Source organism: Lepisma saccharinum, chromosome 4 (assembly GCF_977018435.1).
Source record: "Lepisma saccharinum chromosome 4, izLepSacc3.1, whole genome shotgun sequence".
Classification (NCBI taxonomy): Eukaryota; Metazoa; Arthropoda; class Insecta; order Zygentoma; family Lepismatidae; genus Lepisma; species Lepisma saccharinum.
The window spans coordinates 78,107,086-78,132,489 of record NC_139232.1 but is presented as its reverse complement, the minus strand read 5'-3'; the positions used below and the strand labels follow the sequence as shown (position 1 = coordinate 78,132,489).

General features: G+C 35.7%; 2 protein-coding genes across 2 annotated transcripts in view; both read left to right on the top strand.

Moving 5' to 3' along the window:
• The window catches only part of LOC145986613 (uncharacterized), a 76,462-nt gene extending 56,124 nt beyond the window's left edge, over positions 1-20,338 (top strand). The window contains exon 4 of the mRNA XM_083120833.1: positions 20,095-20,338. Coding sequence (XP_082976959.1) covers positions 20,095-20,338 — 244 coding nt within the window. The remainder of the gene's footprint in view (positions 1-20,094) is intronic.
• On the top strand, positions 20,331-23,767 carry LOC145986615 (uncharacterized). The gene has a single exon (XM_083120835.1). It carries the CDS (start codon positions 20,331-20,333, stop codon positions 21,858-21,860), a length of 1,530 nt encoding a protein of 509 aa, XP_082976961.1. The 3' UTR covers positions 21,861-23,767.
• Positions 23,768-25,404: the final 1,637 nt, after the last annotated feature.

The following is a 25,404-nucleotide window of genomic DNA, read 5'->3' as shown; positions in this document are numbered from 1 at the left end:
AGGTTTCTTCAATTTTTCTATGTTCCATTTTTTAGTTTTCTTGTATATTCCTTCATTAACCATGCTAATTCTTTGTCTTATTTTAGTTCTGACAAGATAATGATCCGTATCACAACTAGGTCCTCTATATGTTTTGACATCAATTATTAATGTAGCTCTCCTCTTATTGATCAATACATGATCAATTTGATTACATCGTTGTTCACCGGGTATTTTCCAAGTCCGTTTGAGGATTTTTTAATGCTTAAATCTAGTGCTACTGATAGTTTTTCTTGTATGTACGCATTGCTTGCATGATAGAATTATTTTCCTGTAGTTTACGGTTATTACAAGCATAAGAAAACAGTTTTTTCTTTGTGACGTTTCAGGAGAACACACGCTCCTTTCATCAGACATTTATTTTCATTTTGACTAAAGATACAGTTATAACAATGGTTAGTAATTTTTAAACAAAAAGAATCTGTTATATAATGGATGTTGTCAATGTTACATTGTTGTAATATAGCAACTTAACTGTGAAAAAAGCAGTCTATTTTATTTTTATTTTAGATTTTTTTTTTTTTTTTTTTTTTTTTTTTTTTAAATTATGAATCCCAAATATCATCAGGTAATTCAAATTCATCATTGTTTTCACAAAGTCTCTTGATGTTTTCTGTTACATTAAATTTTAAAGATGGTGGCTTACTCCATTTGTGAAAAAGAAAACTCCACACTGGATCTATGTTACCATTTTCATTATTTAATTTATTCCAGTGTTCTTCTGCAATGAACGAGGCTTCCCAGACATTCAACTCTGTGTTTCCCGTTAATCTTTTTAAAACCCTTCTCTTTTTAATCAAATGCTTTTTTTTTTTTTCGATGATATGAGTTGACAAACCTGTTCTTGGGTTTAGATTTATAATGTCCAAATCATGTTCGTGCCATCTTATTGCCATTTTCCTTGCTGTTTGTCCCACATAATCTTTTGAACATGAACAACTTATATTATATATTCCTGAAGAAAAAAAAAAAAAAAAAAAAAAAAAAAAAAAAAAAAAAAAAACAAAGAGAAGGGTTTTAAAAAGATTAACGGGAAACACAGAGTTGAATGTCTGGGAAGCCTCGTTCATTGCAGAAGAACACTGGAATAAATTAAATAATGAAAATGGTAACATAGATCCAGTGTGGAGTTTTCTTTTTCACAAATGGAGTAAGCCACCATCTTTAAAATTTAATGTAACAGAAAACATCAAGAGACTTTGTGAAAACAATGATGAATTTGAATTACCTGATGATATTTGGGATTCATAATTTAAAAAAAAAAAAAAAAAAAAAAAAAAAAAAAAATCTAAAATAAAAATAAAATAGACTGCTTTTTTCACAGTTAAGTTGCTATATTACAACAATGTAACATTGACAACATCCATTATATAACAGATTCTTTTTGTTTAAAAATTACTAACCATTGTTATAACTGTATCTTTAGTCAAAATGAAAATAAATGTCTGATGAAAGGAGCGTGTGTTCTCCTGAAACGTCACAAAGAAAAAACTGTTTTCTTATGCTTGTAATAACCGTAAACTACAGGAAAATAATAGTGCTACTGATATCAAGATTTTGTAATTGTGCTAATTGTATCAGCCTTTCTCCATTGTCACTTGTTTCTTTGTGTAGGGAAAATCTGCCCGACACTCTGCTGCTGCTGGATTCATTACCTGTTCTCGCATTAAAATCGCCTAGTAGAATTAGTGTATCATGTTTTGGTACTCTTATCACATACATCTGACAGTTCGCTATAGAAATGTTCAATATCTTCTTTGTTTGTGTCTTCAGTTGGTGCATATATACATACGAAGGTCATATTGTTGAATTTTCCTTTTATTCTTAATTTACATATTCGGTCATTTATTGGTTCAAATCCGAGTATACATTTCCTCACATTTCCAGTAACTAAAAAACCTGTGCCATTTCTTCCTTTAATTGTTGGATGCCCACTATACATAAGAGAGAATTCTTTCTTTTTAATCCATCCATCCCCATTCCATCTTATCTCTTGTAATGCTGTTATTTGCATGTTATATTTTATTAGTTCATCTGCAATTTCATTCATTTTGCCTGGTTGGAACATGGTACGGACATTCCAGGTTGACACATTAAAATCCATATTCCTTAGCCTTTTACATTGCGTGGGTCGTCTCTTATAGATCCGTCCGGCTTTGATTGTCTGAGAGTTCGTAGCGAGAGGTTGTTTTACGAGGTAAGGGTGCTGGCCTTACGCCCAACCCCCAACCTGGTGGACCAGGGATTTGTATTCGAGGTTCCTACCCCTAGGAAGACTGGCTTCACCACGCCTAAGGGCTCTTCCTACCCATTGGTTTTCTGTCAGGGTTTCCCTTCCCTTAGCCTTTAGAGATCCCTCTCTTACCTGCAAGGTAGCAGGGGCAGTGCTTATTTAATGGCGGCACTTACTCGCCATGTCTCAGTGTCGTCGCTGGATTTTTGTGGTTTTTAAATGAGAGTTATCCTGCCAGAAATAACTCTCTCCACATCCTGTTGACACTGACGCTCATTGTCCGCAACTGCTTATTTGTCTCAGCTAGCCTACATATCTGTAGGCCGTTCCCCAATCCGCAACCTGGGGATGCGCTTGGCAGCATAGAGCTCTGCTCCTGGGAATGTTGCCCAGTACCGAGAGTCGCTTTCTGCCACTTTCGGCTAATTGTGAGAACTAGGAAGAATGATGAATGATGAGCAGTGTGGGGAGTGGAGGAGCAGGAGGATCTCATCCTCCCAAATTGGCATCTTTCCTAGTTTTTGTTTTGAGTCCATTTGAAGCATAGATAATCTGATCGAGACTGGATCCTAACCACTATGTGCCTCTACTGGGTATCGAACCTCGGGCCCTTTTGTAGTCAAAGGGCTCCAGGTACTTTTCATTCAAAATGCTGACTTCATACCAGTCTATAAAAAATGAAATATTTATTCTCAAGAAAAATATGTTGATGTGAACATAAATGTGTAATCCTACCAAATTTTATTTGTGTATAGTTGTAATAATTAATTTGGGTAACCCTAATTGCAATATTCATATATCAAATTTAAATTGATATGCCACTTGCATAGGTATGGTATTCTCAAAAACTATTGTAAAAATAAGTAACTGAAGTAACATTGCTATCAAAATTATCGAATGACTGGAATCATGATAATAAATAACAGAATCTGTTTACCAGTAGTAGGGGATTTTTTTAATACCCATATTGTTGTTTTCATTTTCATTTATGCAGAAGTAGCTCAAAAAGTAGCGAAGTAGCGAGTAGCGAACAGGAGTAGCGTAGCGAGCTACTTTTTGGTAAATGTAGCTGTAGCTATAGCGAAGCTACATTTTGGAAGAGTAGCTGTAGCGAAGCTACTTTTAAAATGTAGTGTTCCGATCACTGTTCTTTTTTTGCATTAACATAACTTTCATTAACAATATATGTTTCACATATATGAAACGTGGATTGACGTGGACACTAAATTGTGTACGTATTCAAAGTTTCTTTAATAAATATTATATACAGCATATATTATTTAAATACATTACACAACCAATTCATCCATCTCACAATAAACCAAGAGCAAGAATTACATAAATTGTCTCTCAAGTGTGCACGCTCCCTTTCCTCAAAACTATTGTTCATGCATTTAAAAGAAAATCAATGAAGACAAGTCTTATTTCTCTGTCTGGTGATTTACAATGCATTACAGCGAACAAACATAAATTGCGAGTGAAGCAAGCAAGAAAACTTTTAGATCCATTTTTTTTTTGCAGGCTGAAATCACTATTAATTTAATAGGGTGCAAATAATTTCACAGAAAGCCATGGGATTATATCATTTACAACTTTTGTACCTCCCCGATGGTGTAGTGGTAACATTGTCACCTTGTGATCAAGGGGTCCTGGGTTCTATACCCAGTGGAGGCACATAGTGGTTCGGAACCCTCTTTAAACTGTAGGTTCAGTCTCAATTAGCCTTGCTGTGCATAAAGTAGACTTAAAAAAACACAAATCAATGTATTTTCAACTTTTTTCATTTAGATCGCTCGGCATGCAGGGCCATGGCCCGCCATCCCCTAGCTATGGTTCTGAACTTAAGACTAAGAAAAGCAAGTATTGTGAGCGAAGCGAGCAAGAAAATGTTACGAAAAGTATTTTTATTTGCATAAAATTTGAAGTTCTGGATGGGAATTGCCCCCTGCAGGTACACATGGCTGTCAATGTTTGCTCCCCTATAACTCATTTCCAACCAAGGTTGGGGGGGGGGGCAATGCCCCCCCCCCTGTGGTTGTGCCACGGATTTACATAACTGTATACTTAACATGTTAATTCATGTAGGACAAAAGCTGTTTTTTATAGTTAAATAATCAGTGTAAAATAGACTGTATACTTGAATATAACCCTACATCAAATAATAATAATAGTTGCTGTCATAGGCACAGATTCCTTCAGATATTGGCGTTGGGGGTGGGGGGGAAGCATAAAGACTGATATCTTTGCAATTTGCGGGTGGAGGGCAAACACATTTTGTTTTTTAAATCAATATCAGAGACCTAAAACTATGGATTAATCTTTGAAAAATTGTAATTAATTTTAATTAATTTAATTAAACAAAAAAATCATATCAAGGTACATTGAACTTCATGAGCTCGGAAAAATCACTATATTGTGATTATATAAATATGTAACATAATACTTTACATGTAGATAGCTTTTGATTGAGAGGGGCTGGAATTGTGAACACAGCTGCTTTCCAGGTGACGGTATACACAATAAGATATTCCGTATATTTAAAACTTTTTATTCTCAAAAATGCCAATCAAGGGTCATTTTAACAGGGGGTTTACATTTACAACCATGGTTTTTCCAGAGTTTACTGCGGACCGTGCCTGGGAAAAGAGCCACAGAATACAATGGGATAAAACACCGATAATAAACAGGGAAGAAAATGGCTACAGCAGAAAATTCAAGGAAGCATCGCATATGACAACAACAGAACCGATCAGCCAACCCAGCCTAGAGATCAGACCAATATGGACACCATTATAGTGGAACCACGAGCAAAACAACCTGTGCAGACCCGCGACTCCTGTGCACCGTACCCCCACGAGTAGATGAGGGGGAGAGTGGACCATGCTTCCTTATGGCCCGAGGTGGAGGGAAGAAGGGAAAGCTGTGCGGGGACTTTTCGTCCTAAGGTTTTTTTTCCTTGTGGTCGATCTATAGTCAAAAACTTCTTAAAAAAATAATAGATGGCAACACTACACCAACGCATCCACATGTCAGACATTTACCCACAGAACACAACATAAACACAAAAATAGTGAACAAATTGTACAAAAATACAAACTACAAAAATCATAAACAACAACAGGACCAGGGTACACAATTCGGACACTATCCCTCCACACACATAAGATCTCACACATAGTCTCTATAGACAATTCATATACATTGCACACCAACCCTGCTTTATATCAACATGCATAACGGTGCCACATGAAGCCTTGACGTGGTCAACTGATGAAGTGGATTCAATTCCTTTCGTTCTGCTCACCTAAAGGAATCAATTCCTCCAACTCATTCCTTTGTTCCACTGGAAGTCGATCCGGTCCGACTCTGGCCATCTCCTTCCAGTTCTACTATTATTTCGTTCACTCGTTCCTTTTCGGAATCATGATTCCTGGAATCATTTCCTCTCGGAAGGAGGCTATGTTTTGTTCCTCCTTGCCAGGAGAGAAGGTGGGGGAGAAATTGAAAATAATGTAGGATGGAGTTTTGTGCTGACGACGACCTGGTAATATGTGTGTGTGTTAATTACACGCATCTAAAGGGTGGGCCCATTCAATGTTGTTTTGCAGGTTTTACACTTCACGGCTGCACTGCTAACAATGTGAATTATACTTTACTTTGAAAGGAGAAAATTATCATCATGCATATTATTCCCATTTATTATTGATATTAGCTATAACAAATAGTAATCACACTAAAAGTGATGGAAATAAAGCTAAGGAGAATACGAGTATATCATGTGCAAAAACAAAATCTCTCCATGAGGCTGATTGCGTGTAATTGATTCGTCGACGTAAATATAACAAAATACCAGGTTTTTAAAAATATAAATGTCGACAACAAGAATGGTTCACAATTGATATTTTATTTTTACCTTGTATCTATTCTTGATAAAGATTGTGTAATGAGAGGGAAAGGGGGAGAATAATGAAAAATGTAACCGTCGAATGTAATTAATAAATTAAATTGTCATGTATGCCAAATGATTACTGTGCTCTTCTCTCAATGTAGATGTATTTTTATTAACTTCAAATACATAGTCCCTTTCTTTTTAGAATTTGATGTTCTTATGATTCAGATTCAGATTTCAGCCAACATTTGATTTTACGAACCGTAGGTGCATTTTAAACACACCCACACCCTCGCCTCTCTCCAGGCTGTTTGGTCGGAATGAAACCTCGGAACGATTTGTTCAGACTCCAAATTCTCGTTCCAATTCCAAAAACTCATATCAAGGCTCACTGACTAGTCCTTCAAATTTACAGTCACCCTATTGGGGAGCTTGGAGCGATTTAAGAACTGTAGTAACACCCTCTATTATCTTTGGCTTCTTGGTTGGTTCTTTCTCACCTCAATAGCGGGGAGACGTCAGCTACGTGGGGAGAGGAGTTTAACCGTGATGGCCCCAGCAGGAAACTTTCCCAGAAACGGGAAATTTTGGAGCGAAGGAAGGGAAAAGGGCGAAACATCTAAAATGTGCAAGAAACGGTGGAATTAGACGTCTTGCATTAAATAATACTTACCTTTTTCCTTTGGTGACGTATAAACACCTGAAATGTATTTTCTTTCAGTTCGAACTCAGTTGATCGTGATTGAGTTAAAAAGTGTAACAACATTCAAGTAAAAATATTAATTAACAATGACGACTCAAATAAGCAGATTTTGTCCAACGTGAAGAAAATAAATTAACTACATATTCAGTAATTTATCCACCTCTAAATAACACTGCTATATTTTTTTTGCAACAGACCCCCCTTTAAATTTATTCACAATCATCTAATTTGGTAGCCGACCCCCCATGGCAGAGGGGTTAGCACATTGCGCTACGACACTAGGGTGTCCCGGGTTCGAATCCATGGATGTTTGTGAGTGTCCAATCATCACTCATCTCCATCTTCGCAAATTAGCCAAAAGTCGCACAAAAAGCGATGTAAAATAAATTAAATCAATCAATCAGTCTGATTTGGTGCTAAATTTGCCTTTACATCATTTATACCCTCCTAGATTAGAAATTCTGGATAAATCCTGAAAGTAAGGATAATTTATTTTCTATTTTATTGTTGTATTTCTTGGGTTGTGGAAGGCCAGGAATTTTCAAGTCGAAAGGGAATTTTTTTGCTACACGGGAGGGAAATTTTTCTCTGAGCCAGGGCAGAATTTTGCAGAATTCACATTGTCCCTGCTGTTTAGCCCAGACTACTCGGAATGGGCAAAATACAACTTTCCTCCTCCTTCTCCCCCACCCTCTTCCCTCTCCTCGGAGTACCTTCTCAATGCTGAGGCAGATAACGGGAAAGTAAGGGAACAATAGGACAAGAAAAGGCGCTGCTTGTAGAAGTTTCTCGCATGTGTTGACAATGGCGCAGGCACAGTAGCTCTGCGCACAACCGGAACCTGAACGATTCGTTCACTTGCTGGTTTCGTTCCTTTGGAACGATTCGTTCCGGAATGACCCATCACTAGTATATAGAGGTCCTTGTGACCGACAGATATGGTGGAGCTCAGGCCACCAAGAATAATCCTCCAAGGCAACCATTTATATGATCTAACAGACTACACGCTACCCTGAAGATGGAGGCAGATTCAGCCTCCGAAAGGTAGGTAAATCTCTTTTAAAAAATAACAGTGGTTAAAAGTCCAAAAACTAGAATGAATAAATCACCACTGATTAGCTATAAAGAAGAAGTCACTACTTACATTTTTTTGGATTTCTTCCTTCTTTTTTATTTTCTCAGTTCTCCTTTCTCATCCCTGAGCTCAAGAACATCCACCCACCACAATTCACTGCTATATACTGAACAAAGACGATCAATTTGTTTTCTCATTCCTTTCTTTTGTCTATTTCGAATGCAAGTGATAGCCAAAGCATTCCAAATTTTGGCACCTCAGAAGTTCATAGGCTGAAGAAACCGATACAACAGATGCCAACAATAAAAGTAGCTCACATTCATCTAGGAAACAAAGACACCTGCCTTATTTTTTGATGGATTGACTCAATCAAGAACACGAGGACTACAGTATCCCCATTCACATAATCATTTCATAATATACCATGCATTTTCCTTAATTTACTGTGTATTTGGATAAAGAGATACTGAGATAGGGTTCATTCCATGTCATTTCAATGAGGTCATGTCACCCACCATCTCAGATTTTGATGAAACTTGGTGTGCATCCTTCCCCTATGGTTGAAAGAACCCCCCTCCCCCAAATCTTTTTCACTCTAAATTTTACAGCACTTTGAAATGTCATTCAATCTGTGTTGTGTGTCACTCTTGAGACTCTCGCCACAAGATATCCTTTCTTACTATTTATCTTATTTCTCCTCAACCAATGATAAATCTCTTTGAAATTTTCCATAAAGCTCAATGAAATAATGACTACTTCATAAATAATACCTCAGCACTCAAGATGTTTTATACAAGCCTCCTAAAGACTAATAATGGGTTTGAAGCCTAATTTTTGTGGTGGAAAAACTAGGTTACTAAACCCTGCATTTTCAGCATGTGGGCCTGGAACCAAAAGTTCTTGATGTTGTAAATCATTGCAAAGGCATGCTCTTTCTCTACAAAGAATAACATTTATGTTTTGTTTTTTTACTACTCGTAACAAAAATTTTACATTTTTTGGACATCGTGTATAATGTCAGGGTCAATCCATACCAAATGGTCCAATACTGGTCGGTAGACCATTTTTAAAAATTTTAATTTTTTTGTTTGTTGTAACCCCTATGCAAGGGTAGTTCAAAACAGACATTATTTTCCTAAAACTTGACTCCGTATGAAAATGGTGGCAATTTTTGTTTCATGACTTGTGGAATATTTTGCCTTTGCAGATAGTTGCGATAATTATGATAACTCAGCTAAGAAAAATGATAGAAATCTGGGGTAAAAACTATAGTTTTCAGTACATTTCTAGCAGTGGTGTATACTGAGTCCAAGATCTGGGCTATCTCACTATGTCACGTGGTCCTAGGCTATGAATAGAAATACATTTACCAACTCATAAGAAATCAGGTTGCCAACTCATAAGAAATCAGGTTGCCAACCCATAAGAAATCAGGTTGCCAACTCATAGGAAATCAGGTTGCCAACCCATAAGAAATCAGGTTGCCAACTCATAGGAAATCAGGTTGCCAACCCATAAGAAATCAGGTTGCCAACTCATAGGAAATCAGGTTGCTAACCCATAAGAAATCAGGTTGCCAACTCATAGGAAATCAGGTTGCCAACTCATAGGAAATCAGGTTACCAACTCATAAGAAATCAGGTTGCCAACTCATAGGAAATCAGGTTGCCAACCCATAAGAAATCAGGTTGCCAACTCATAGGAAATCAGGTTACCAACTCATAAGAAATCAGGTTGCCAACTCATAGGAAATCAGGTTGCCAACCCATAAGAAATCAGGTTGCCAACTCATAGGAAACCAGGTTACCAACTCATAAGAAATCAGGTTCCCAACTCCAGAATCAGCATCATCTCACTGATATGAAAAATAAAATTTACAATTTCTGATCGATTTTTGTCCTGAATTTTATTCTCTAGACTTCAGGCTTCGCAGATAGCCTAGCTAGCGTAGAATATATACGCTCCTGATTTCTAGCCACATTTTGTGTTCTGTTCTTTTTTCACCATCTCTAATGCAAATGGTTGAAATTTAAGACCAAAACTGACTGATATTCAATTTTGAAGAAATCAATGTTTATTTATTTATTTATTTATTTATTTACTTCTTCTTTTGGATGGCGAAGTTAAGGCACAAGCCTTTTCTTACACTTAACCATCTCTACTTCACATTTTACAAATTTAGTTGAAATATCTTAACAGTTTGCGAAATATAAAAGATCAAAATACCAAAGAAAATAAAAAAACACAAAAAGAGAAAAAAACACAAAAAATAAAGAAGAAAAAAGAAAAAAACGCAAAAAGACAAAACACAAAAATACACATATATGCTGTAAGAAACGTAAAAAAATCACGTACAGCATGAACACACACATAACAAAAATACTTAAAATACAGAAAAGTCGGTCGGTGTTTGTCCTACAAATTTAGATCAAGAAAGGTTTCATTCTAGTTTCTTTCCTTGTTTTCAGTACTGGTAAGTTGCCTCCAGAAGATGCTTTCTTAATTTTGATTTGAAATTGCCGAGAGAAGAAGAGTTTTTTATGTCATTGGGGAGGTCGTTCCATGTTCTGGTGGCAGTGACCGTGAAGGAATTTCCGTAAAACGCTGTCTTGTGGGAGGGGATGGTGAGCAGGGAGTTGTTTCGTGAACGGGTAGCAAAGGTGTGTGCTGCACTTAAGGGTTGAAATCGTGAAAATAGGTAATGGGGTTCTCTTGAATGCACTATTTTGTAGAGCGCTGTAAGAGCGTGGAAGCGACGGCATGTTGAAAGGTCGAACCAGCCTAGGTCTTTGAAAGCCGGGGTAAGGTGGTCAAAATGTTTGATGTTATAAATAAAACGTACACATGCATTTTGTATTCGCTGTAGATGTCTTGCTAGTTCTCCGTTGATATATTTTTCTACTAAGTAAGCAATGAAATATCATCAGAGAAATTTCAAAGAGATTTGATCATTGGTTGAGGAGAAAGAAGATAAAATGTAAGCAAGGGTATCTTGTGCCAAGAGTCTCAAGAGTGACACACAACACAGATTTAATGACATTTCAAAGTGCTGCAAAATTTAGAGCGAGAAGGTTTTTTGGGGGGAGGGGGCTTCTTTCAACCATAGGTGAAGGATGCATACCAAGTTTCATCAAAATCTGAGATGATGGGTGCCAAATCTTTATTTTTGCATTGATTTGATATGGAGTGACCCATAGAGTAAAACGTCCATTTCAGAGCATAATCCCGCTTAATTTCTCAGTGTCCTGAAATAATTTGACATTTCCATGGCAAATATTTTTTTGTTACAAAATGAAATCGTGTTGATTGGGCCCCTTATGAGGGGGGGAATATCCCCCCCCCCCAGTTTCGGTGCCCCTGGTTGCTGTAACTTACGGCCTATAAATCACAGAAAACAATACTTTTGTTATAAAATATCACTACAATTTCACCATTAGAATTACATTAATTTTTTCCAGAAATCTCTGTAGAACCACCCACCTGTGGGCGCCCTTGGACGTGTGTCTATGAATGAGGAAAGTTTTGAAAGAAAAATAAAGCAAATGGTTGCATACATTGTGCTCTATTACAAAAAAGTTTGGGAGAAAAATTTTGACACTCTACTACAGAACTTGAGCAGAGTTTTTACTGAAATTATGCTTTTCTTTTGTCAGCCAAAGTAGAAAGAAGTTTTTCTCAGTGCAAGGCTTTGCTGGCTGACAATAGGCAATCAATTTTGTTTGAAAATGTACAGAAAGTATTCATTGTACATTGTAACTCGGGGATCACAAAGTAAACTAAGAATAGTATGTGAAATATATGGGGGACCCAAAAGAGACCGCCGCCAAATGCCTTTTGCAGGAAACCTTCTGCATCACTGTGTGGACTGGCGTCGTCGAGTGAAGTCATAATGCCATGTAGTAAATTTTTTTGTTAACCGTAGAACACTAGTGTACACTTAAGTCCCTTCCCTACCTCTCACCTACTCCCCTCCACCTAGCAGCGCCTCGAGTAGTCTCAGACGTAAGGGAACACTGTGGTAAGGAGGGTGCAAGTGCTGATCATCTTGATTTTGTTTGTTATGTTGTGCTCTAGTAAAGGAAGAAAATCTTTTACGTAATTTGGACATTCGTAAATTCGACTTGGATAGTTAGAATTTTTAAAAAAAGTTTAGAAGCATGCATTATTGTCTTGAAAGATTTTAAAATTACATTCGTTCCTTATTTACAGTGTTATGAATATTATTATTGTTTTTGATTGTTTGAACTTTTTGCCTTCATTCTTAATGCACATACAGGCTTGACAATCAAGACATTCTTTTAAAATATTCTATGTTTAATAAAATAATGTTTATATATTTTAAATTGAAGAATAAAACCCCAATACTAGGAAAATAAAGAAAATAATGTTTAAAAAAATCGTCATTTTGTTTTCGTGATGTAGAGGTTGTGTTGAAAATAGATTGCTTCATGTATGTAAAATTTACGTAACGCTAGTTACACTGTAATATGGGAACACACTAGTGTTCTAGGGTTGAGCACCTCTCGCTTGTTCGTTGATTTTTGTGATTGCTGAAAAGTTTGAACAACATGTGGCTGTGAAATTCTGTTTTTTAGATGGAGAATACAGCTGGGGAAACAGTTGTAATGCTTGAAACACCTTACAAGGAAGCTGCTCAGGGGAAGATACAAGTTTACGAGTGGTTTTCGTGGCTCAAATCTGGTGAATTGTGACTTGCAGATCAACCTCGCTTAGGGCGACATGTGAAGGCGATGCGGATTCCTTTTCTGATGTAAACGGCATTGTCATTCAGAATTCGTTCCTTATGGTCAAACTGTTAACCAAGCAGTTTGCTTACAATTTCTGAAACATATGCTTGATGCGATGAATTGAAAATGCCCTGAGTTGTGGCAAAGTGGGGAGTGCCATCTCCCAAAGCCTTGAGTGTGACACAATTTTTAACCAAAAACAGCATGACTCAGCTTATCCACCAGCCATATTCACTCGATTTCGCTGTGAGACTTTTTTTTTTATTCCCCCAAATGAAAAAAGTCCTGAAAGGAAAACGTTTTGCAGACTTGGAAGAAGTGAAGAAAAAGACAATGGAGGCATTAAAAGGCATCACTTTGCAAGAGTTTCAGGACTGCTTCGAAAAGAGTAAAACATGTTTAGACTGGTGCATGGCATTAAATGGACAGTACCTTGAAGAAGATTAAATTTGAAACTCCTAAAAATAAATACACAATTTTTTATTACAAAATTCAGGTTTCTTTTGGATCCTCCTACACATCTCAGCATATGTTAAATATTGATGTTTGGAACAGTTCAGTTGTAAGGGCATATTATTGTGCATGTTTTTTTTTTAAAAAATTTAGGTCATAAGAGCATCTTTTATTTCGCAACTTTGGAGAATTTTTAGGTCATAAGAATCCTAGCTCTAAAGCAAGTAATATGATCATTAGATCTAGGATTTTTAAGACCTAAAAATTCTCCAAAGTTGCGAAATAAAAGATGCTCTTATGACCTAATTTTTTTTAAAAAAACATGCACAATAATATGCCCTTACAATATATACATAGTTTGAAAAGGGAAGTGGAAAATCTGAGGAAACAACAAGAAACCACCGAACGCGAATTAGGAAAGTCGCTTGATCTCGCACATGAAAAACTTGATGAAAATGTGGAGTTGGTTAAAAAACAATCTGAAACCATCGCAACGTGTCTGCTTCAAATAGAACAGTTAAAAGAAGAGAATATTGTTATAAAAAATAAATTAAATGAGTCACAATTGCAATTAGACGAATTAGAGCAATATGGGAGAAGAAACACATTGGAAATATGTGGTGTTCCTGTTAATCAGAATGAAAATTTGTTTGAAGTTGTAAAAAATGTAGGGCGAGTGTTAGATATTGAAGTAGATAATCAAATGATAGACACCTGTCATAGATTAAAGAAGCCTCCTCAACAAAAATCTGCTGCCATCATTGTTAAGTTTGTTAGGCGAGTAGATAAGGATAAATTTATGGAAAGAAGAAAAGTAAAAAGAAATCTAAATTGTCTTCATTTGGGTTACACTAACAATGATATGGTATACATTAACCAAAGTCTCACCCCCCTTAGAAGGAAATTATATAGTGAAGTCAGGGCAATTAAACGGGAAAGAAATTATGCCTACGTATGGGTTGATAATTCTGGAAATATAAGATTGAGAAAGAGAGAGGGTGACAGGGATGTATATGTAGTAAGAACAACTGATGACTTAGATAACTTGAAACAATAAATGGCTTCGGAAAAATGTAATGAACTATCTGTCTACTACCAGAATGTTAGAGGGTTAAATACAAAATTACACAAACTATACTCTAGTATATCCCTCGAAAATTATGATGTAATCATACTAACAGAAACTTGGTTAAATGTAGGTGTATATGATGGCGAGTTCATAGATAACCGGTACAATGTTTATCGTCAAGATCGGGTCCATAAGGGAGGGGGAGGTGTCTTGGTTGCTGTAGCAAACAAATATTCTGTTGAGGAATTTAAAATCACTATAGAATATTTAGAAACAGTATGTATCAAATTTATATTTGAATATACAAGTTACTTTTTTTTATCAGTATATTTTCCACCAAAATCACCAATTAAGAAGTATCCGGATTTTTTTGAATTTGTTGAGGAGATTGCTAACCGGCATAGATTTAAAGTAATTATTGTTGGTGATTTTAATATTAACACAATAATAGATGATCAATATAATTTATTGGAAGGTGGACCTATTAGTATCTCTCTTGCTAATTTTTTATCAATGGGAAATCTTAAATCTGTCAATCATGTAAAAAATAAAAATGGGAAAACCCTTGATTTATTATTGACAAATATAAGTGATAGCATGACTCTTATTAGAAATTTACACCCGTTGCTTGAGGAAGACCACCACCACCCGTCACTACATATTCAGGTCTTTTTAAACAAAAAGGTTACTAGTGTTAAATCAAATCCAGTTACTGTATACAATTATGCAAGGGCAGACTTCTACAATATGTACAAACACTTGGAAAATGAAAAATGGGACAATTTAGCTACTTACAAGAATCCCAATGAAGCCTTAGACTATTTTTACAAGGTAATTAATGGTGTGATAGACATATATGTGCCGAAAATATCAATATGTAAAAAACGTTCTTATCCATGTTGGTTTACATCTGATATAATAAGAAACTTAAAAGAAAAAGAAACATACAGAAGAAAGATGAAATATTCAGACTATTATCAAACTAAATTTGTTGAATTACGTAGAAAACTAAAAAGAATGATAAATATAGCATATTAAACATATGTATCAGAAATAGAGAACAATTTAATAAGCAACATTAAACCATTTTGGAATTTTATAAGAAACAAGAAAAAAACAAATAGGAAACTAGGTTATATGATGTATAAGGGTAATAGATTGGAAACGAACGTATTAATTACTAATGGTTTTGCTGAATATTTTCAAACAGTGTATGCTTCAAATCCTTCAACATATAACATCATTGAATCCTCTGACATGATAGTATCTCAGTCGTTGGTGGTAGATTCTATCACCAACGCAGAATGCAATGAAGCCATAAAAAAACTGAAATCAACCAAATCAAGTGGTCCCGACCAATTGCCAACATACATATTCAAAGGTTGTGCCGAATTATTATGTACCCCTTTGTGTTATATTTACAATATTATTTTAAAAACTCAAATTTTTCCTGATCTTTGGAAAATCAGTAAAATTTGTCCTGTTTTAAAAAAGGGAGACCCATGCGAAATTACAAATTACCGACCCATTTCACTAATCTCAGCTCCTTCAAAAATATTTGAATATATATTATATGACAGGATATACAACCATATTAAACCTTATATATCAATAGATCAACATGGTTTTTGTCCTGGAAAGTCTACTTCAACTAATTTGGTCAATTTCACACAGAGTATATCCGATTCCCTCGATGATAGGAATTCTGTTGATGCAATATATATGGACTTCGCCAAAGCCTTTGATACTCTTGATCACGATGTATTATTAAGTAAATTGTCTAAGTTTGGTCTCTCTCATAACTTTCTTACGTTAATATCCTCTTACCTATGCAATCGAATGCAATTTGTGACATACAATCAAGCTAAGTCATACACTTACAAAGTCTGTTCCGGTGTACCACAAGGCTCCAATCTTGGACCATTATTCTTTCTATTATACATAAATGATCTACCCACAATTTTTAAATACTCAAAATGCTTACTTTTTGCTGATGACTTAAAATTGTATAAAGTAATGAAAGATTCAAATGATGCACATAAGTTGCAAAAAGACTTGGAAAATGCACAAAGATGGAGCATTGAAAATAAATTAAACTTTAATGTCACAAAATGTTTTGCAATAACTTTTTCCAGGCAAATCAAACCCAATATTTATCAGTATACAATGAATAATCATGCATTACAAAGAGTAAATCAGATAAATGACTTAGGAGTTACATTAAATAATAAATTATCTTTTGGAACACACATTGATCAGATTTGTAATGATGCTTACAGAACGTTAGGGTTTCTAATTAGAAGTTCACAAGACATGCATAATGAAAGAGCTCTGACAAGCCTGTTTAATTGCCTTGTTCGAACCAAATTAGAATATGCAAGTGTAGTCTGGTCACCTTACACTCAATGTAATAGCAAAAAGATAGAAATAATTCAGAAGAAATTTGTTCGTTACTTATATTACAAAAAACACAAAAGACCATCTTTTCAGGATCAGGTATCATATAAACAACTACTCAGAGAATTCAACGTTACACCTCTGTACGAAAGGAGAGTAGTATCACATCAATTATTTTTATATAAGTTAGTGAACGGGCTGGTTGACAGTCCAAGTCTCCTCCAAACATTAAAATTTAATGCTAAGAAGGACATGTTGCGGTTCAGGCGGCCTTTTTATTACAGTAAATCCAACTCAACAGAACACCAGAATTCCCCCATTCTAAGACTATGTATTAAACATAATGAAATAGTCAGAAACGGTGGAGACTTGGATTTCGCTATGCCATTCATGCAATTCCTGTCCGTCCTTCGAAGAATATCATGAATAAATAATAAATAATTATAGATGTTTTCTGTGTATATGGGTATGTTTGTAAATACAATTTGCCTGTATGTGTGTATATTTGTTTATATATGAGTATTTACATGTGTATAGTTATAAATGCCTCAGTCTGTATATAGATATGTACCTTGTTCTACCTCAGTGAATATCATTTTTGGATTTATGTTCTCTAGAATACTTGTGCTGGTGTTCTTTATGAAACGATTATTGTAGTTTTGCTCTCCTTTTTCTTCTATTGTTTTTGTATTGTTGGAATTATAATTTTTTAATTGTTTAAAATATATATATATATATATATGTAAGCCTATTGTAATTGGAGCGAAAGCTCTGTTATAGGTGAAATAAATAAATAAATAAATAAATAAATATATATATATATACAGGGTGTCATTTTAATGGCGCCCACGGACCACAGATTCGTATAGAGGACATCAAAACAAACAACTTTTCCCAGTAACATTTTTCTCGTTAGTGCGTCGATTCGACGCTACAGCCGTTCAAAAAAGACCGTTTTGCCGCCTGGATGCTGGCAACCCAACCCAACATTTCATCGTACCTGTGACGTCATATCCTGCGGCGAAATAGCGCATGGCAGAGTTGCAAGGAACACAAATTTTGTGAAAAATAACAAACTACCAACCACATTATTAGCTGTAAAACGAAGCGAGAAACGCGTCCAGAAGACCGAACATCATAACCTACCAGCCAGAAGATCAGCAGTCATCTCAGAGGAAGGGGGAAGTGAACCATCGATATAAGAAATGGTAAAACATGTATTCAAAATGAAATGTCAATGTCGGATTTTGTCTCAGCCTACATCTAAAATATCAACAACAATAAATTTTATTGGACTTACAGCTTACACGTGGCTGTTTACGCCCAACTACATGTCAAATATTTGCAAATCTTGTTGCAAGGTTAATATGTACAGGTTTGTATCAGATGCCATGCGGTACTTTTGTGCTGATAACGGAAGTATCCGAGGTTCACGTTGTTACATTACGGCTAAAACAAGTACAACCACAGTAACAATCTAATGATGAATCAGTACCGAATATACTACCCAGTTCACAGTTGCAAACTATTACATGTGTATCCGGTGCATAGATAAACACATAGTCGTCTTAGAACTTGTATTACTACTACTTATATCCCTGTATTTTCAATCATTTTTGACACTTGCCTCATAATGCTTTGAATATACATTATATTATCTGTTGCTTACCTTTGGAATTTTGAGTTCTTTCATTTCTATTTTGTCATCTGTTCAGTGTGTCACAGACAACTAGTATCAGAAGGACGAAGTGGATAGACTAAATTGTAGATGCCAACTTGGTAACTAGATTTGCAAATATTTGATATGTAAACTGAGACAAAATTCGATATGAGCAATTCCACTTGAATTCTATTTTCTTTCTACCATTTTTCATATCGTTTGTTTACTTCCTGTTGGGTTAAAGAATGTGTTTTCTCGTGGGTTTTTTTACGGTACATAATGTGGCTGATTGTAGCTATGTCATTTTTCACAGATTATGTGTGTTCCTGGCAACCCTGGAACGCATCGCTTCACGACGGGATATGACGTCACAAATGCAATCAAATGTTGTGTGTGGTTGCCAGCATTCAGGCGGCAAAACAGGCTTTTTTGAACGACTGTAGCACCAAAACGACGCACCAACGAGAAAAATGTTACTGAGAAAAGTTGTTTGTTTTGATGTCCTCTATACGTTTCCGTGGTCCGTGGGCGCCATTAAAATGACACCCTGTATATATATATATATATACCGTGCATCCATTTCGATCTTCAGCCAAGAGATCGGGAGAAGCGTGGCGGGCGGCGCTGACGGAGATGCCGACATTTGCGGCCTGTAATGCCCGCTTATTTTTATGGACATACGCAGACATTTATATAAATATTGCAAAACGAGCACTAGCCTGTGTTATAACACGCAAAAGTTCTTCTGTAATTCATCCAAGTTCTGCTTTATATACACAAATAAATACGCTATAGAAACGATGTTAAGAGCCACAGATAATAAAGCATTTTAATCATAGTTTTGACCAGTAACGTACTGCTTAAGTTTATATCCTTGAAAGAGTTTTGTGGCCATGGGAATCGTTTGGAGCTTTCGAATGTGCAACACTGTATCAAGATTACGCTGCAGATGAAACCGTTAAAAGTGAATGGTTTTCGTGAGCTTCCTTGCAATCCGAAATATCCGAGCTAGAGTTTTTTTGTTCCTTCGCGACTAGATGAAGACAGAGTTGTGAATATAGTGGCGAGCAGATGTAAACCAAGAGCGTGTTAATTTCGTACTGTGCGCAAGAGTGTTATTCTTGGTTACTTGCAGTTACTTGTTTGTGTTATTGCAGTGTGTATGTGTGTTGTCAGTGAGATGATTGGAATGCCAGCCGCAAGGTTCACGTTAGAACAAAGACTTTTTATGTATGACACGTACGTGAAAACAGACTTGTGTCGAGACGTGTATAGGCAATTTGTACAGAAATTCCCAGGCGTTTCAACTCCACACAGAGATACGGTTAGACATCTTGTCCTTAAATTACGAGAAACTGGATCGTTAAATTTTAAAACACCTAAGCAAAAACAACGGATTCTAACCGAAGCAAAACTCGATGAAATTGGTGCAGCGTTAGAACGTTATCCAAACAAACCTCTACGCCGTGTTTCACAAGAGGTAGGCGTGTCAAAATCATCAGCACATACAGCCACTAAGCTACTAAAATTAAAACCGTACTCTTATAACACAGGTTAGTGCTCATTTTGCAACATTTATATAAATGTCTGCATATGTCCATAAAAATAAGCGGGCATTACAGGCTGCAAATGTCGGCATCTCCGTCAGCGCCGCCCGCCACGCTTCTCCCGATCTCTCGGCTGAAGATCGAAATGGACGCATGGTATATATATATTGATGTTGTTATATTTATTTTATGTGTACAAACTTAATTTGGGCATGAATATGTTATTTACATTGTATAAATTTCCAATTTCACATTAGTTGAAATACGTTTTTATTTTTAAGGTTATTTTCAATGAGGCAACAGTCTCTTGAAAGAGCAGTTCCTGTTGGCACCTGTAATGACAGCAGAAGACAGAAGATAATTCTTCATATGCAGAAACAAAATTCCTTATATGATAATACGCCTGCCAGAGAGAGGCTAGAATCACAATCTTTGGAACTTCAAGTAAATGGTGAAATGCAGATAACTGAAGTCAGTAATTTCTGTTCTGGGTGTGAAAGGGAAAAATCTTTTGAAGATGGATGATTCAGAATTGTCTGTGCAGAAAAAGCAAAAGGGCTGTACTGTTTGCAAGACAGTTTTCCCTGGCAACAGAGAATTTCGGTATCACCAAAGTCCTCATACATGTGATAAATCTTACAAATGTTCCATATGCAGCAAACGATTTTGCCACAAGAGCTGGATTAAAAGTCATATGCCAAGTCATTATTCCAAAAATGTTGAATGTCCTGTATGTAAGAAAGCTTTCTCTAATAATGGACCACTGAATATCCACATGCAAAGACATAGCGGGGAAAAACATCATTTCTGTTCTTTCTGCCACAAAGGTTTTATAGAAAAGGGTGATCTCAGGAAGCATTCCCACATACATACAGGTGAAAAACCTTTTGAGTGTTCAGTGTGTTGTAAGAAATTCACTTTTAGTTCCACTCTGAAAGTTCACCTCCAACGGCATAGGGGAAAGAAACATTACACATGTTCAGAATGTGGAAAGCAATTTGTTACTCTACTGGATCTTAAAATTCACTTCAGAACACACACTGGAGAGACTCCGTATGCATGCAATATTTGCTCTAGGAAGTTTATGCATTCAAACAGTTTAATACATCATCTGAGGCGGCATTCTGGAGAAAAGCCTTATAAATGCCTCGATTGTGGAAAAGGATTTATCTCCAAGCCGGAACTGACATCACACTACAGATACCATACCAGAGAAAAGCCTTTCAAGTGTAATGTGTGCAATAGAGCTTTTTCTAATCGGAGTTCTGTGAAAATCCACCAGAACGTGCATAGACCTTATGAATGTTCTGTGTGTTCAGAGACACTACCCAACCTGATGGAAATGAAGATACACAAAAGCATGCACATGAAAGATGCAACATATGAATGTTCAGTGTGCAAGAAAACATTTCTGAAGAAATCCAATTTTCGAAGTCATCTAAACTTACACTTTGCGGAGAAGAAACACAAATGTTCTGTTTGTGGGAAAAAGTTCTGTGCACCTGCTGTACTTAAATGCCATGTGAGGTCTCACACAGGAGAGAAGCCTTTTGAGTGTTCCATATGTTCCAAAGCATTCACCCAGAAGAGTAATTTGACAACTCATATGCGCTCTCACACACAAGACAAGCCATACGAATGTTCTGTATGCAACAGGAGATTCCCCTACAAGTCTTCTCTTAGCATACACTTTGAAACACATTCTTCTAATGTTAAAAGCCATGCGTGTCCAATATGTAATAAAATTTTCAGCAGTAAATCCACTCTTGCAAAGCATGCTAGGCTGCACAGTGAGGAGAAACCTTTTGTGTGTCCACATTGTAGTTTAACTTTTCGACGACGTGATACTCTAAAAATGCATGAACGGACACACACTGGAGAGAAACCATATTCTTGTTCCACTTGTGAAAAAAGCTTCTCCAGTAGATCCAACTTATCAATACATCATCATACAGGCGAAAAACCTTATGCATGTGCAGTGTGTCATAAACAGTTCTACCAGCACTGTCACTGGAAAGCACACTCGCGTATTCATAAAGTTAGGTAAGAGTTTAAAAAGCATCATTGGTAATCCAACCAGTGGGATGCCCTGTAACTGAACTATTCTGCAAGCGAAGGATCTGTACTTACTGAGATCATTAACTTGACTAGAGCTTTTGTTTAATACTACCTGCCCATGCTTAAAATACACTATCTGGAAATTTAGAATTTTTAATAAATTCACATCTAATTTCTAAGCAATATCTTCTTAATATATCTGGAGGAGTGGTAGGCAAGGACTTACGTTGAAGAGAAGAGAATTGCTCATGAACTTGACCACTAAGATTACAATAATTGTTATTTTCAAATATTATTTTTAGGAAATAGGAATTTTGAACATATTTTAAATAAATTTCATATCCTCAGTTTTGCCAATATTTCATCCCCTTCTGTATGCAAGTTGCAAATTGATTGAGGATAATATTTTGTATCAGCAAAATATTTGTTATGAATAGGTATGAAAGCACACTCCTGGTAGAAAAATCTGCACAGAGTGGCAGAAAGGTTTGCTGGTTCAAATCCCATCCTGCCCATGGGTGTTTTTGTAAGTATCCTTTCATCATATCATCTGTCATCATCATCTTCGCAATCAGCCAAAAATGGCAGAAAAGGGACGTAAAATTCGAGCTTGGGAAAATGTCCACAAACATGCATACATAACAGAACGTCACATACACATGTTTGTGTTTAGGTTTTTCAAAGGAACACACATCTTTTTTTCAACTGGGAGTGTGCTATCTTGTGTGTGCTGCTTCTTGGGTTTCTACTCAGGATGGTTGAGTATTTTCCTTTGTAATGAATACAATTTAACACCGGATATTTTTACATTAAAACTATGATGAATATCCACTTGATTATAAATTCTTATTGAAGATAGTAAAATATTATTATGGTTGTCATAATATATTCTTTAAAATTTTGCAACGAAAACATACACCATTACCTTTATTTACTCTTAAATTTTCAGTGTGTTATCCAAAATTTGTTGTTTTTTTACTAGCAAAATCTCACCTTTGTATTTTATCAGAAGCCTAGTGAAATACGTATACAGGCCTAACCAAAGCTAACCCAAGCCTCTAATATACCATGCTGTGCTATTGTACTGACAAGGTAGATACCTGAATTTGAGTCTTGGTCAAGTCCATATTTTTCACTAGTTTTCAAATATTGAACAGCTCTCTACCTTCTAAACTCATTTGAGAACGTTACACTGTAATATATATCACACTGACTATATCCTATAAAAATACAGGAGACAATGTGAATGTGATAGAAGTGAAAGGCTTTTGTGTACAGTGTGGCAACATCTTTCACAATGTAACTTCAAACTATTAGATTCAGTGGCAGAATGCATTAAGTAGTTGACTTTCCATCTTGCCACCGAGGATCCTAGGTTTGAGTCCCAGCCTGATCATGGGTGTTATTTGTGATTGCCCCTTCATCAATTTCATCTAATTAGCACCCACCATCATCATTATGATAACCAAAAGTGGCAGAAAAGGAATTCGAAATAACAAAAATACGAATACAGTAACTCCAAACCATGCTGATACATGAAGCATTGTATGCACCATAAAAAATAGGTGTTTGAGTGGGGAAAATTTTGACATTTAGTAAACAAATTCAAAATGAAATTATTCAGTTCCTGAAGAGGTAATTAGATTATTGCCATGCACATCATGAAAGTTAAAGCAATGTTGATTTTGGTTGTCTTCATGTCCAGGTAAGTTCTGATCCAGCTATTAAATAATTGTATACAGGTTTTGATCAACACAGTTATAGTAAGAGTTACAAATGTTCTCCAAGAAATTTATGATTTTTTTGTAATGGATTTTATTCATGTAAAAAGTTGATAATGCTTGTGCAAAATAATAGTATTACTCAACTTGTATCATGAAATATATATATTTTAAAATAAAGAACCTTATAAAAGCCAGTTGCATATATTTTTCTCATAGTTACAAGTGGAACAAGATTTTTTTTTTTAACTGGACCAATTTAGTTTTATGTGGGGAACTTCCATGAGAGAAATGGAAGTAAATAATGAAAAAAAAAAGTGAAGGTAGGGATAGAAAAACACAATTCAAACTCTCATCACCAGACCATATTGTGACCAGAATGTAGAATATGGCAAATGTAAAATCGGACTTCCACTGTACTTAGAAATGTTAACAGCAACATTCACTCCATCTTGGAACAATTGATGGGAAAGGGTAGAGGGGATCAGAAGGAAGAGAGGAATAATGAACTGAAGTTCCCTGATATATTCATGGTAAATATTAATGGAAATATGATATATACAAATGAGAAGACATGAGAGTACTAAAATGATTCCGCGAAACTTACTTGTAAATGTTCCATTAATTTTGATGGCCTCTGCCACCATCCACTTGGGAAACTCTATGCTCATTTTAGTACTCACTCACGTCTTCTAATTATCAACCATGTTTTTTATTCCCCCTAACATGAAGAAATACAAAGTAAGATAATGGATTAAAGAACAGGCAAAAGTACTGCCAGAACCAGAATTATGGGGGTGGAACTTCACTGTAGATCGAAAAGAGCAAAACATGCCACTCTCTTTCTCACTCTCACTCACTCACACACACACACTCTCTCACACACACACACACTCACTCACTCACTCACTCACACACACACACTCTCTCACACACACACACACACACACGTATGTATGTATGTGTAATGTACTTATCAATATCTACATCATTTGTGACCTACTAGATTTGAACTAACATTATAGTACAATTGGATGCTAATGCCAACCTGTCTATATCGGAAAGTATCTGTTAGAATGTTTATTTTGTGCAAAACTAAATTTTGTGATTACATAACACAGATTTTAATATTCTGATGTGTTTGTTGAGTACTTAAAAACAACTCTTGGTAAATTGATGCATATACATAGTTGGAGTGGAATTCACACTGTTAATTATTATTTTGAAATGCCTTTAATTGTTAACAATTTTCAAGCATCAGTACTGATGGAAATCTGCAAGAGTATTGCCGACAGTATAAGTATTGGTTCAGCTCTATTGGATATTGTATTTTTTGGTGATTTTAAATAATCTCTTGGTGGTAAGCATCTAATGTTTCTTATAGAATCAACACTTGATGTAGTGTGATCTGTAAGTCCCAGTGCACAGATCTCTTTGTTAGTCTATTAAGGATTTTTTTACTGAGGCTTTAATAAATCAAGATGCCTTTACATTTTTTACCCAATCATAATTTTATAAACAGTATCTGGTGAAATGTTAGAAGCAAGATAAGTATAACCAAAAATATGCTTTTATATCATGCTATGACTAAACTATTACCTAATGCTGAAATATTATTAAAATATACTCTGTTACTATTGAATCCAGTGCATCATCATACCTGTATTCACAAAAGCCACAAACGTGTCTAAATTGACATAGGTTTAGAAAAACAGGGCATAATAAAATTAGTTGTCATAAAAATCCAAGCCCTAATTATGAGAACAAAATTCCATAGAAAAAGATATGTGAGAAAAGTACACTATTAAATCA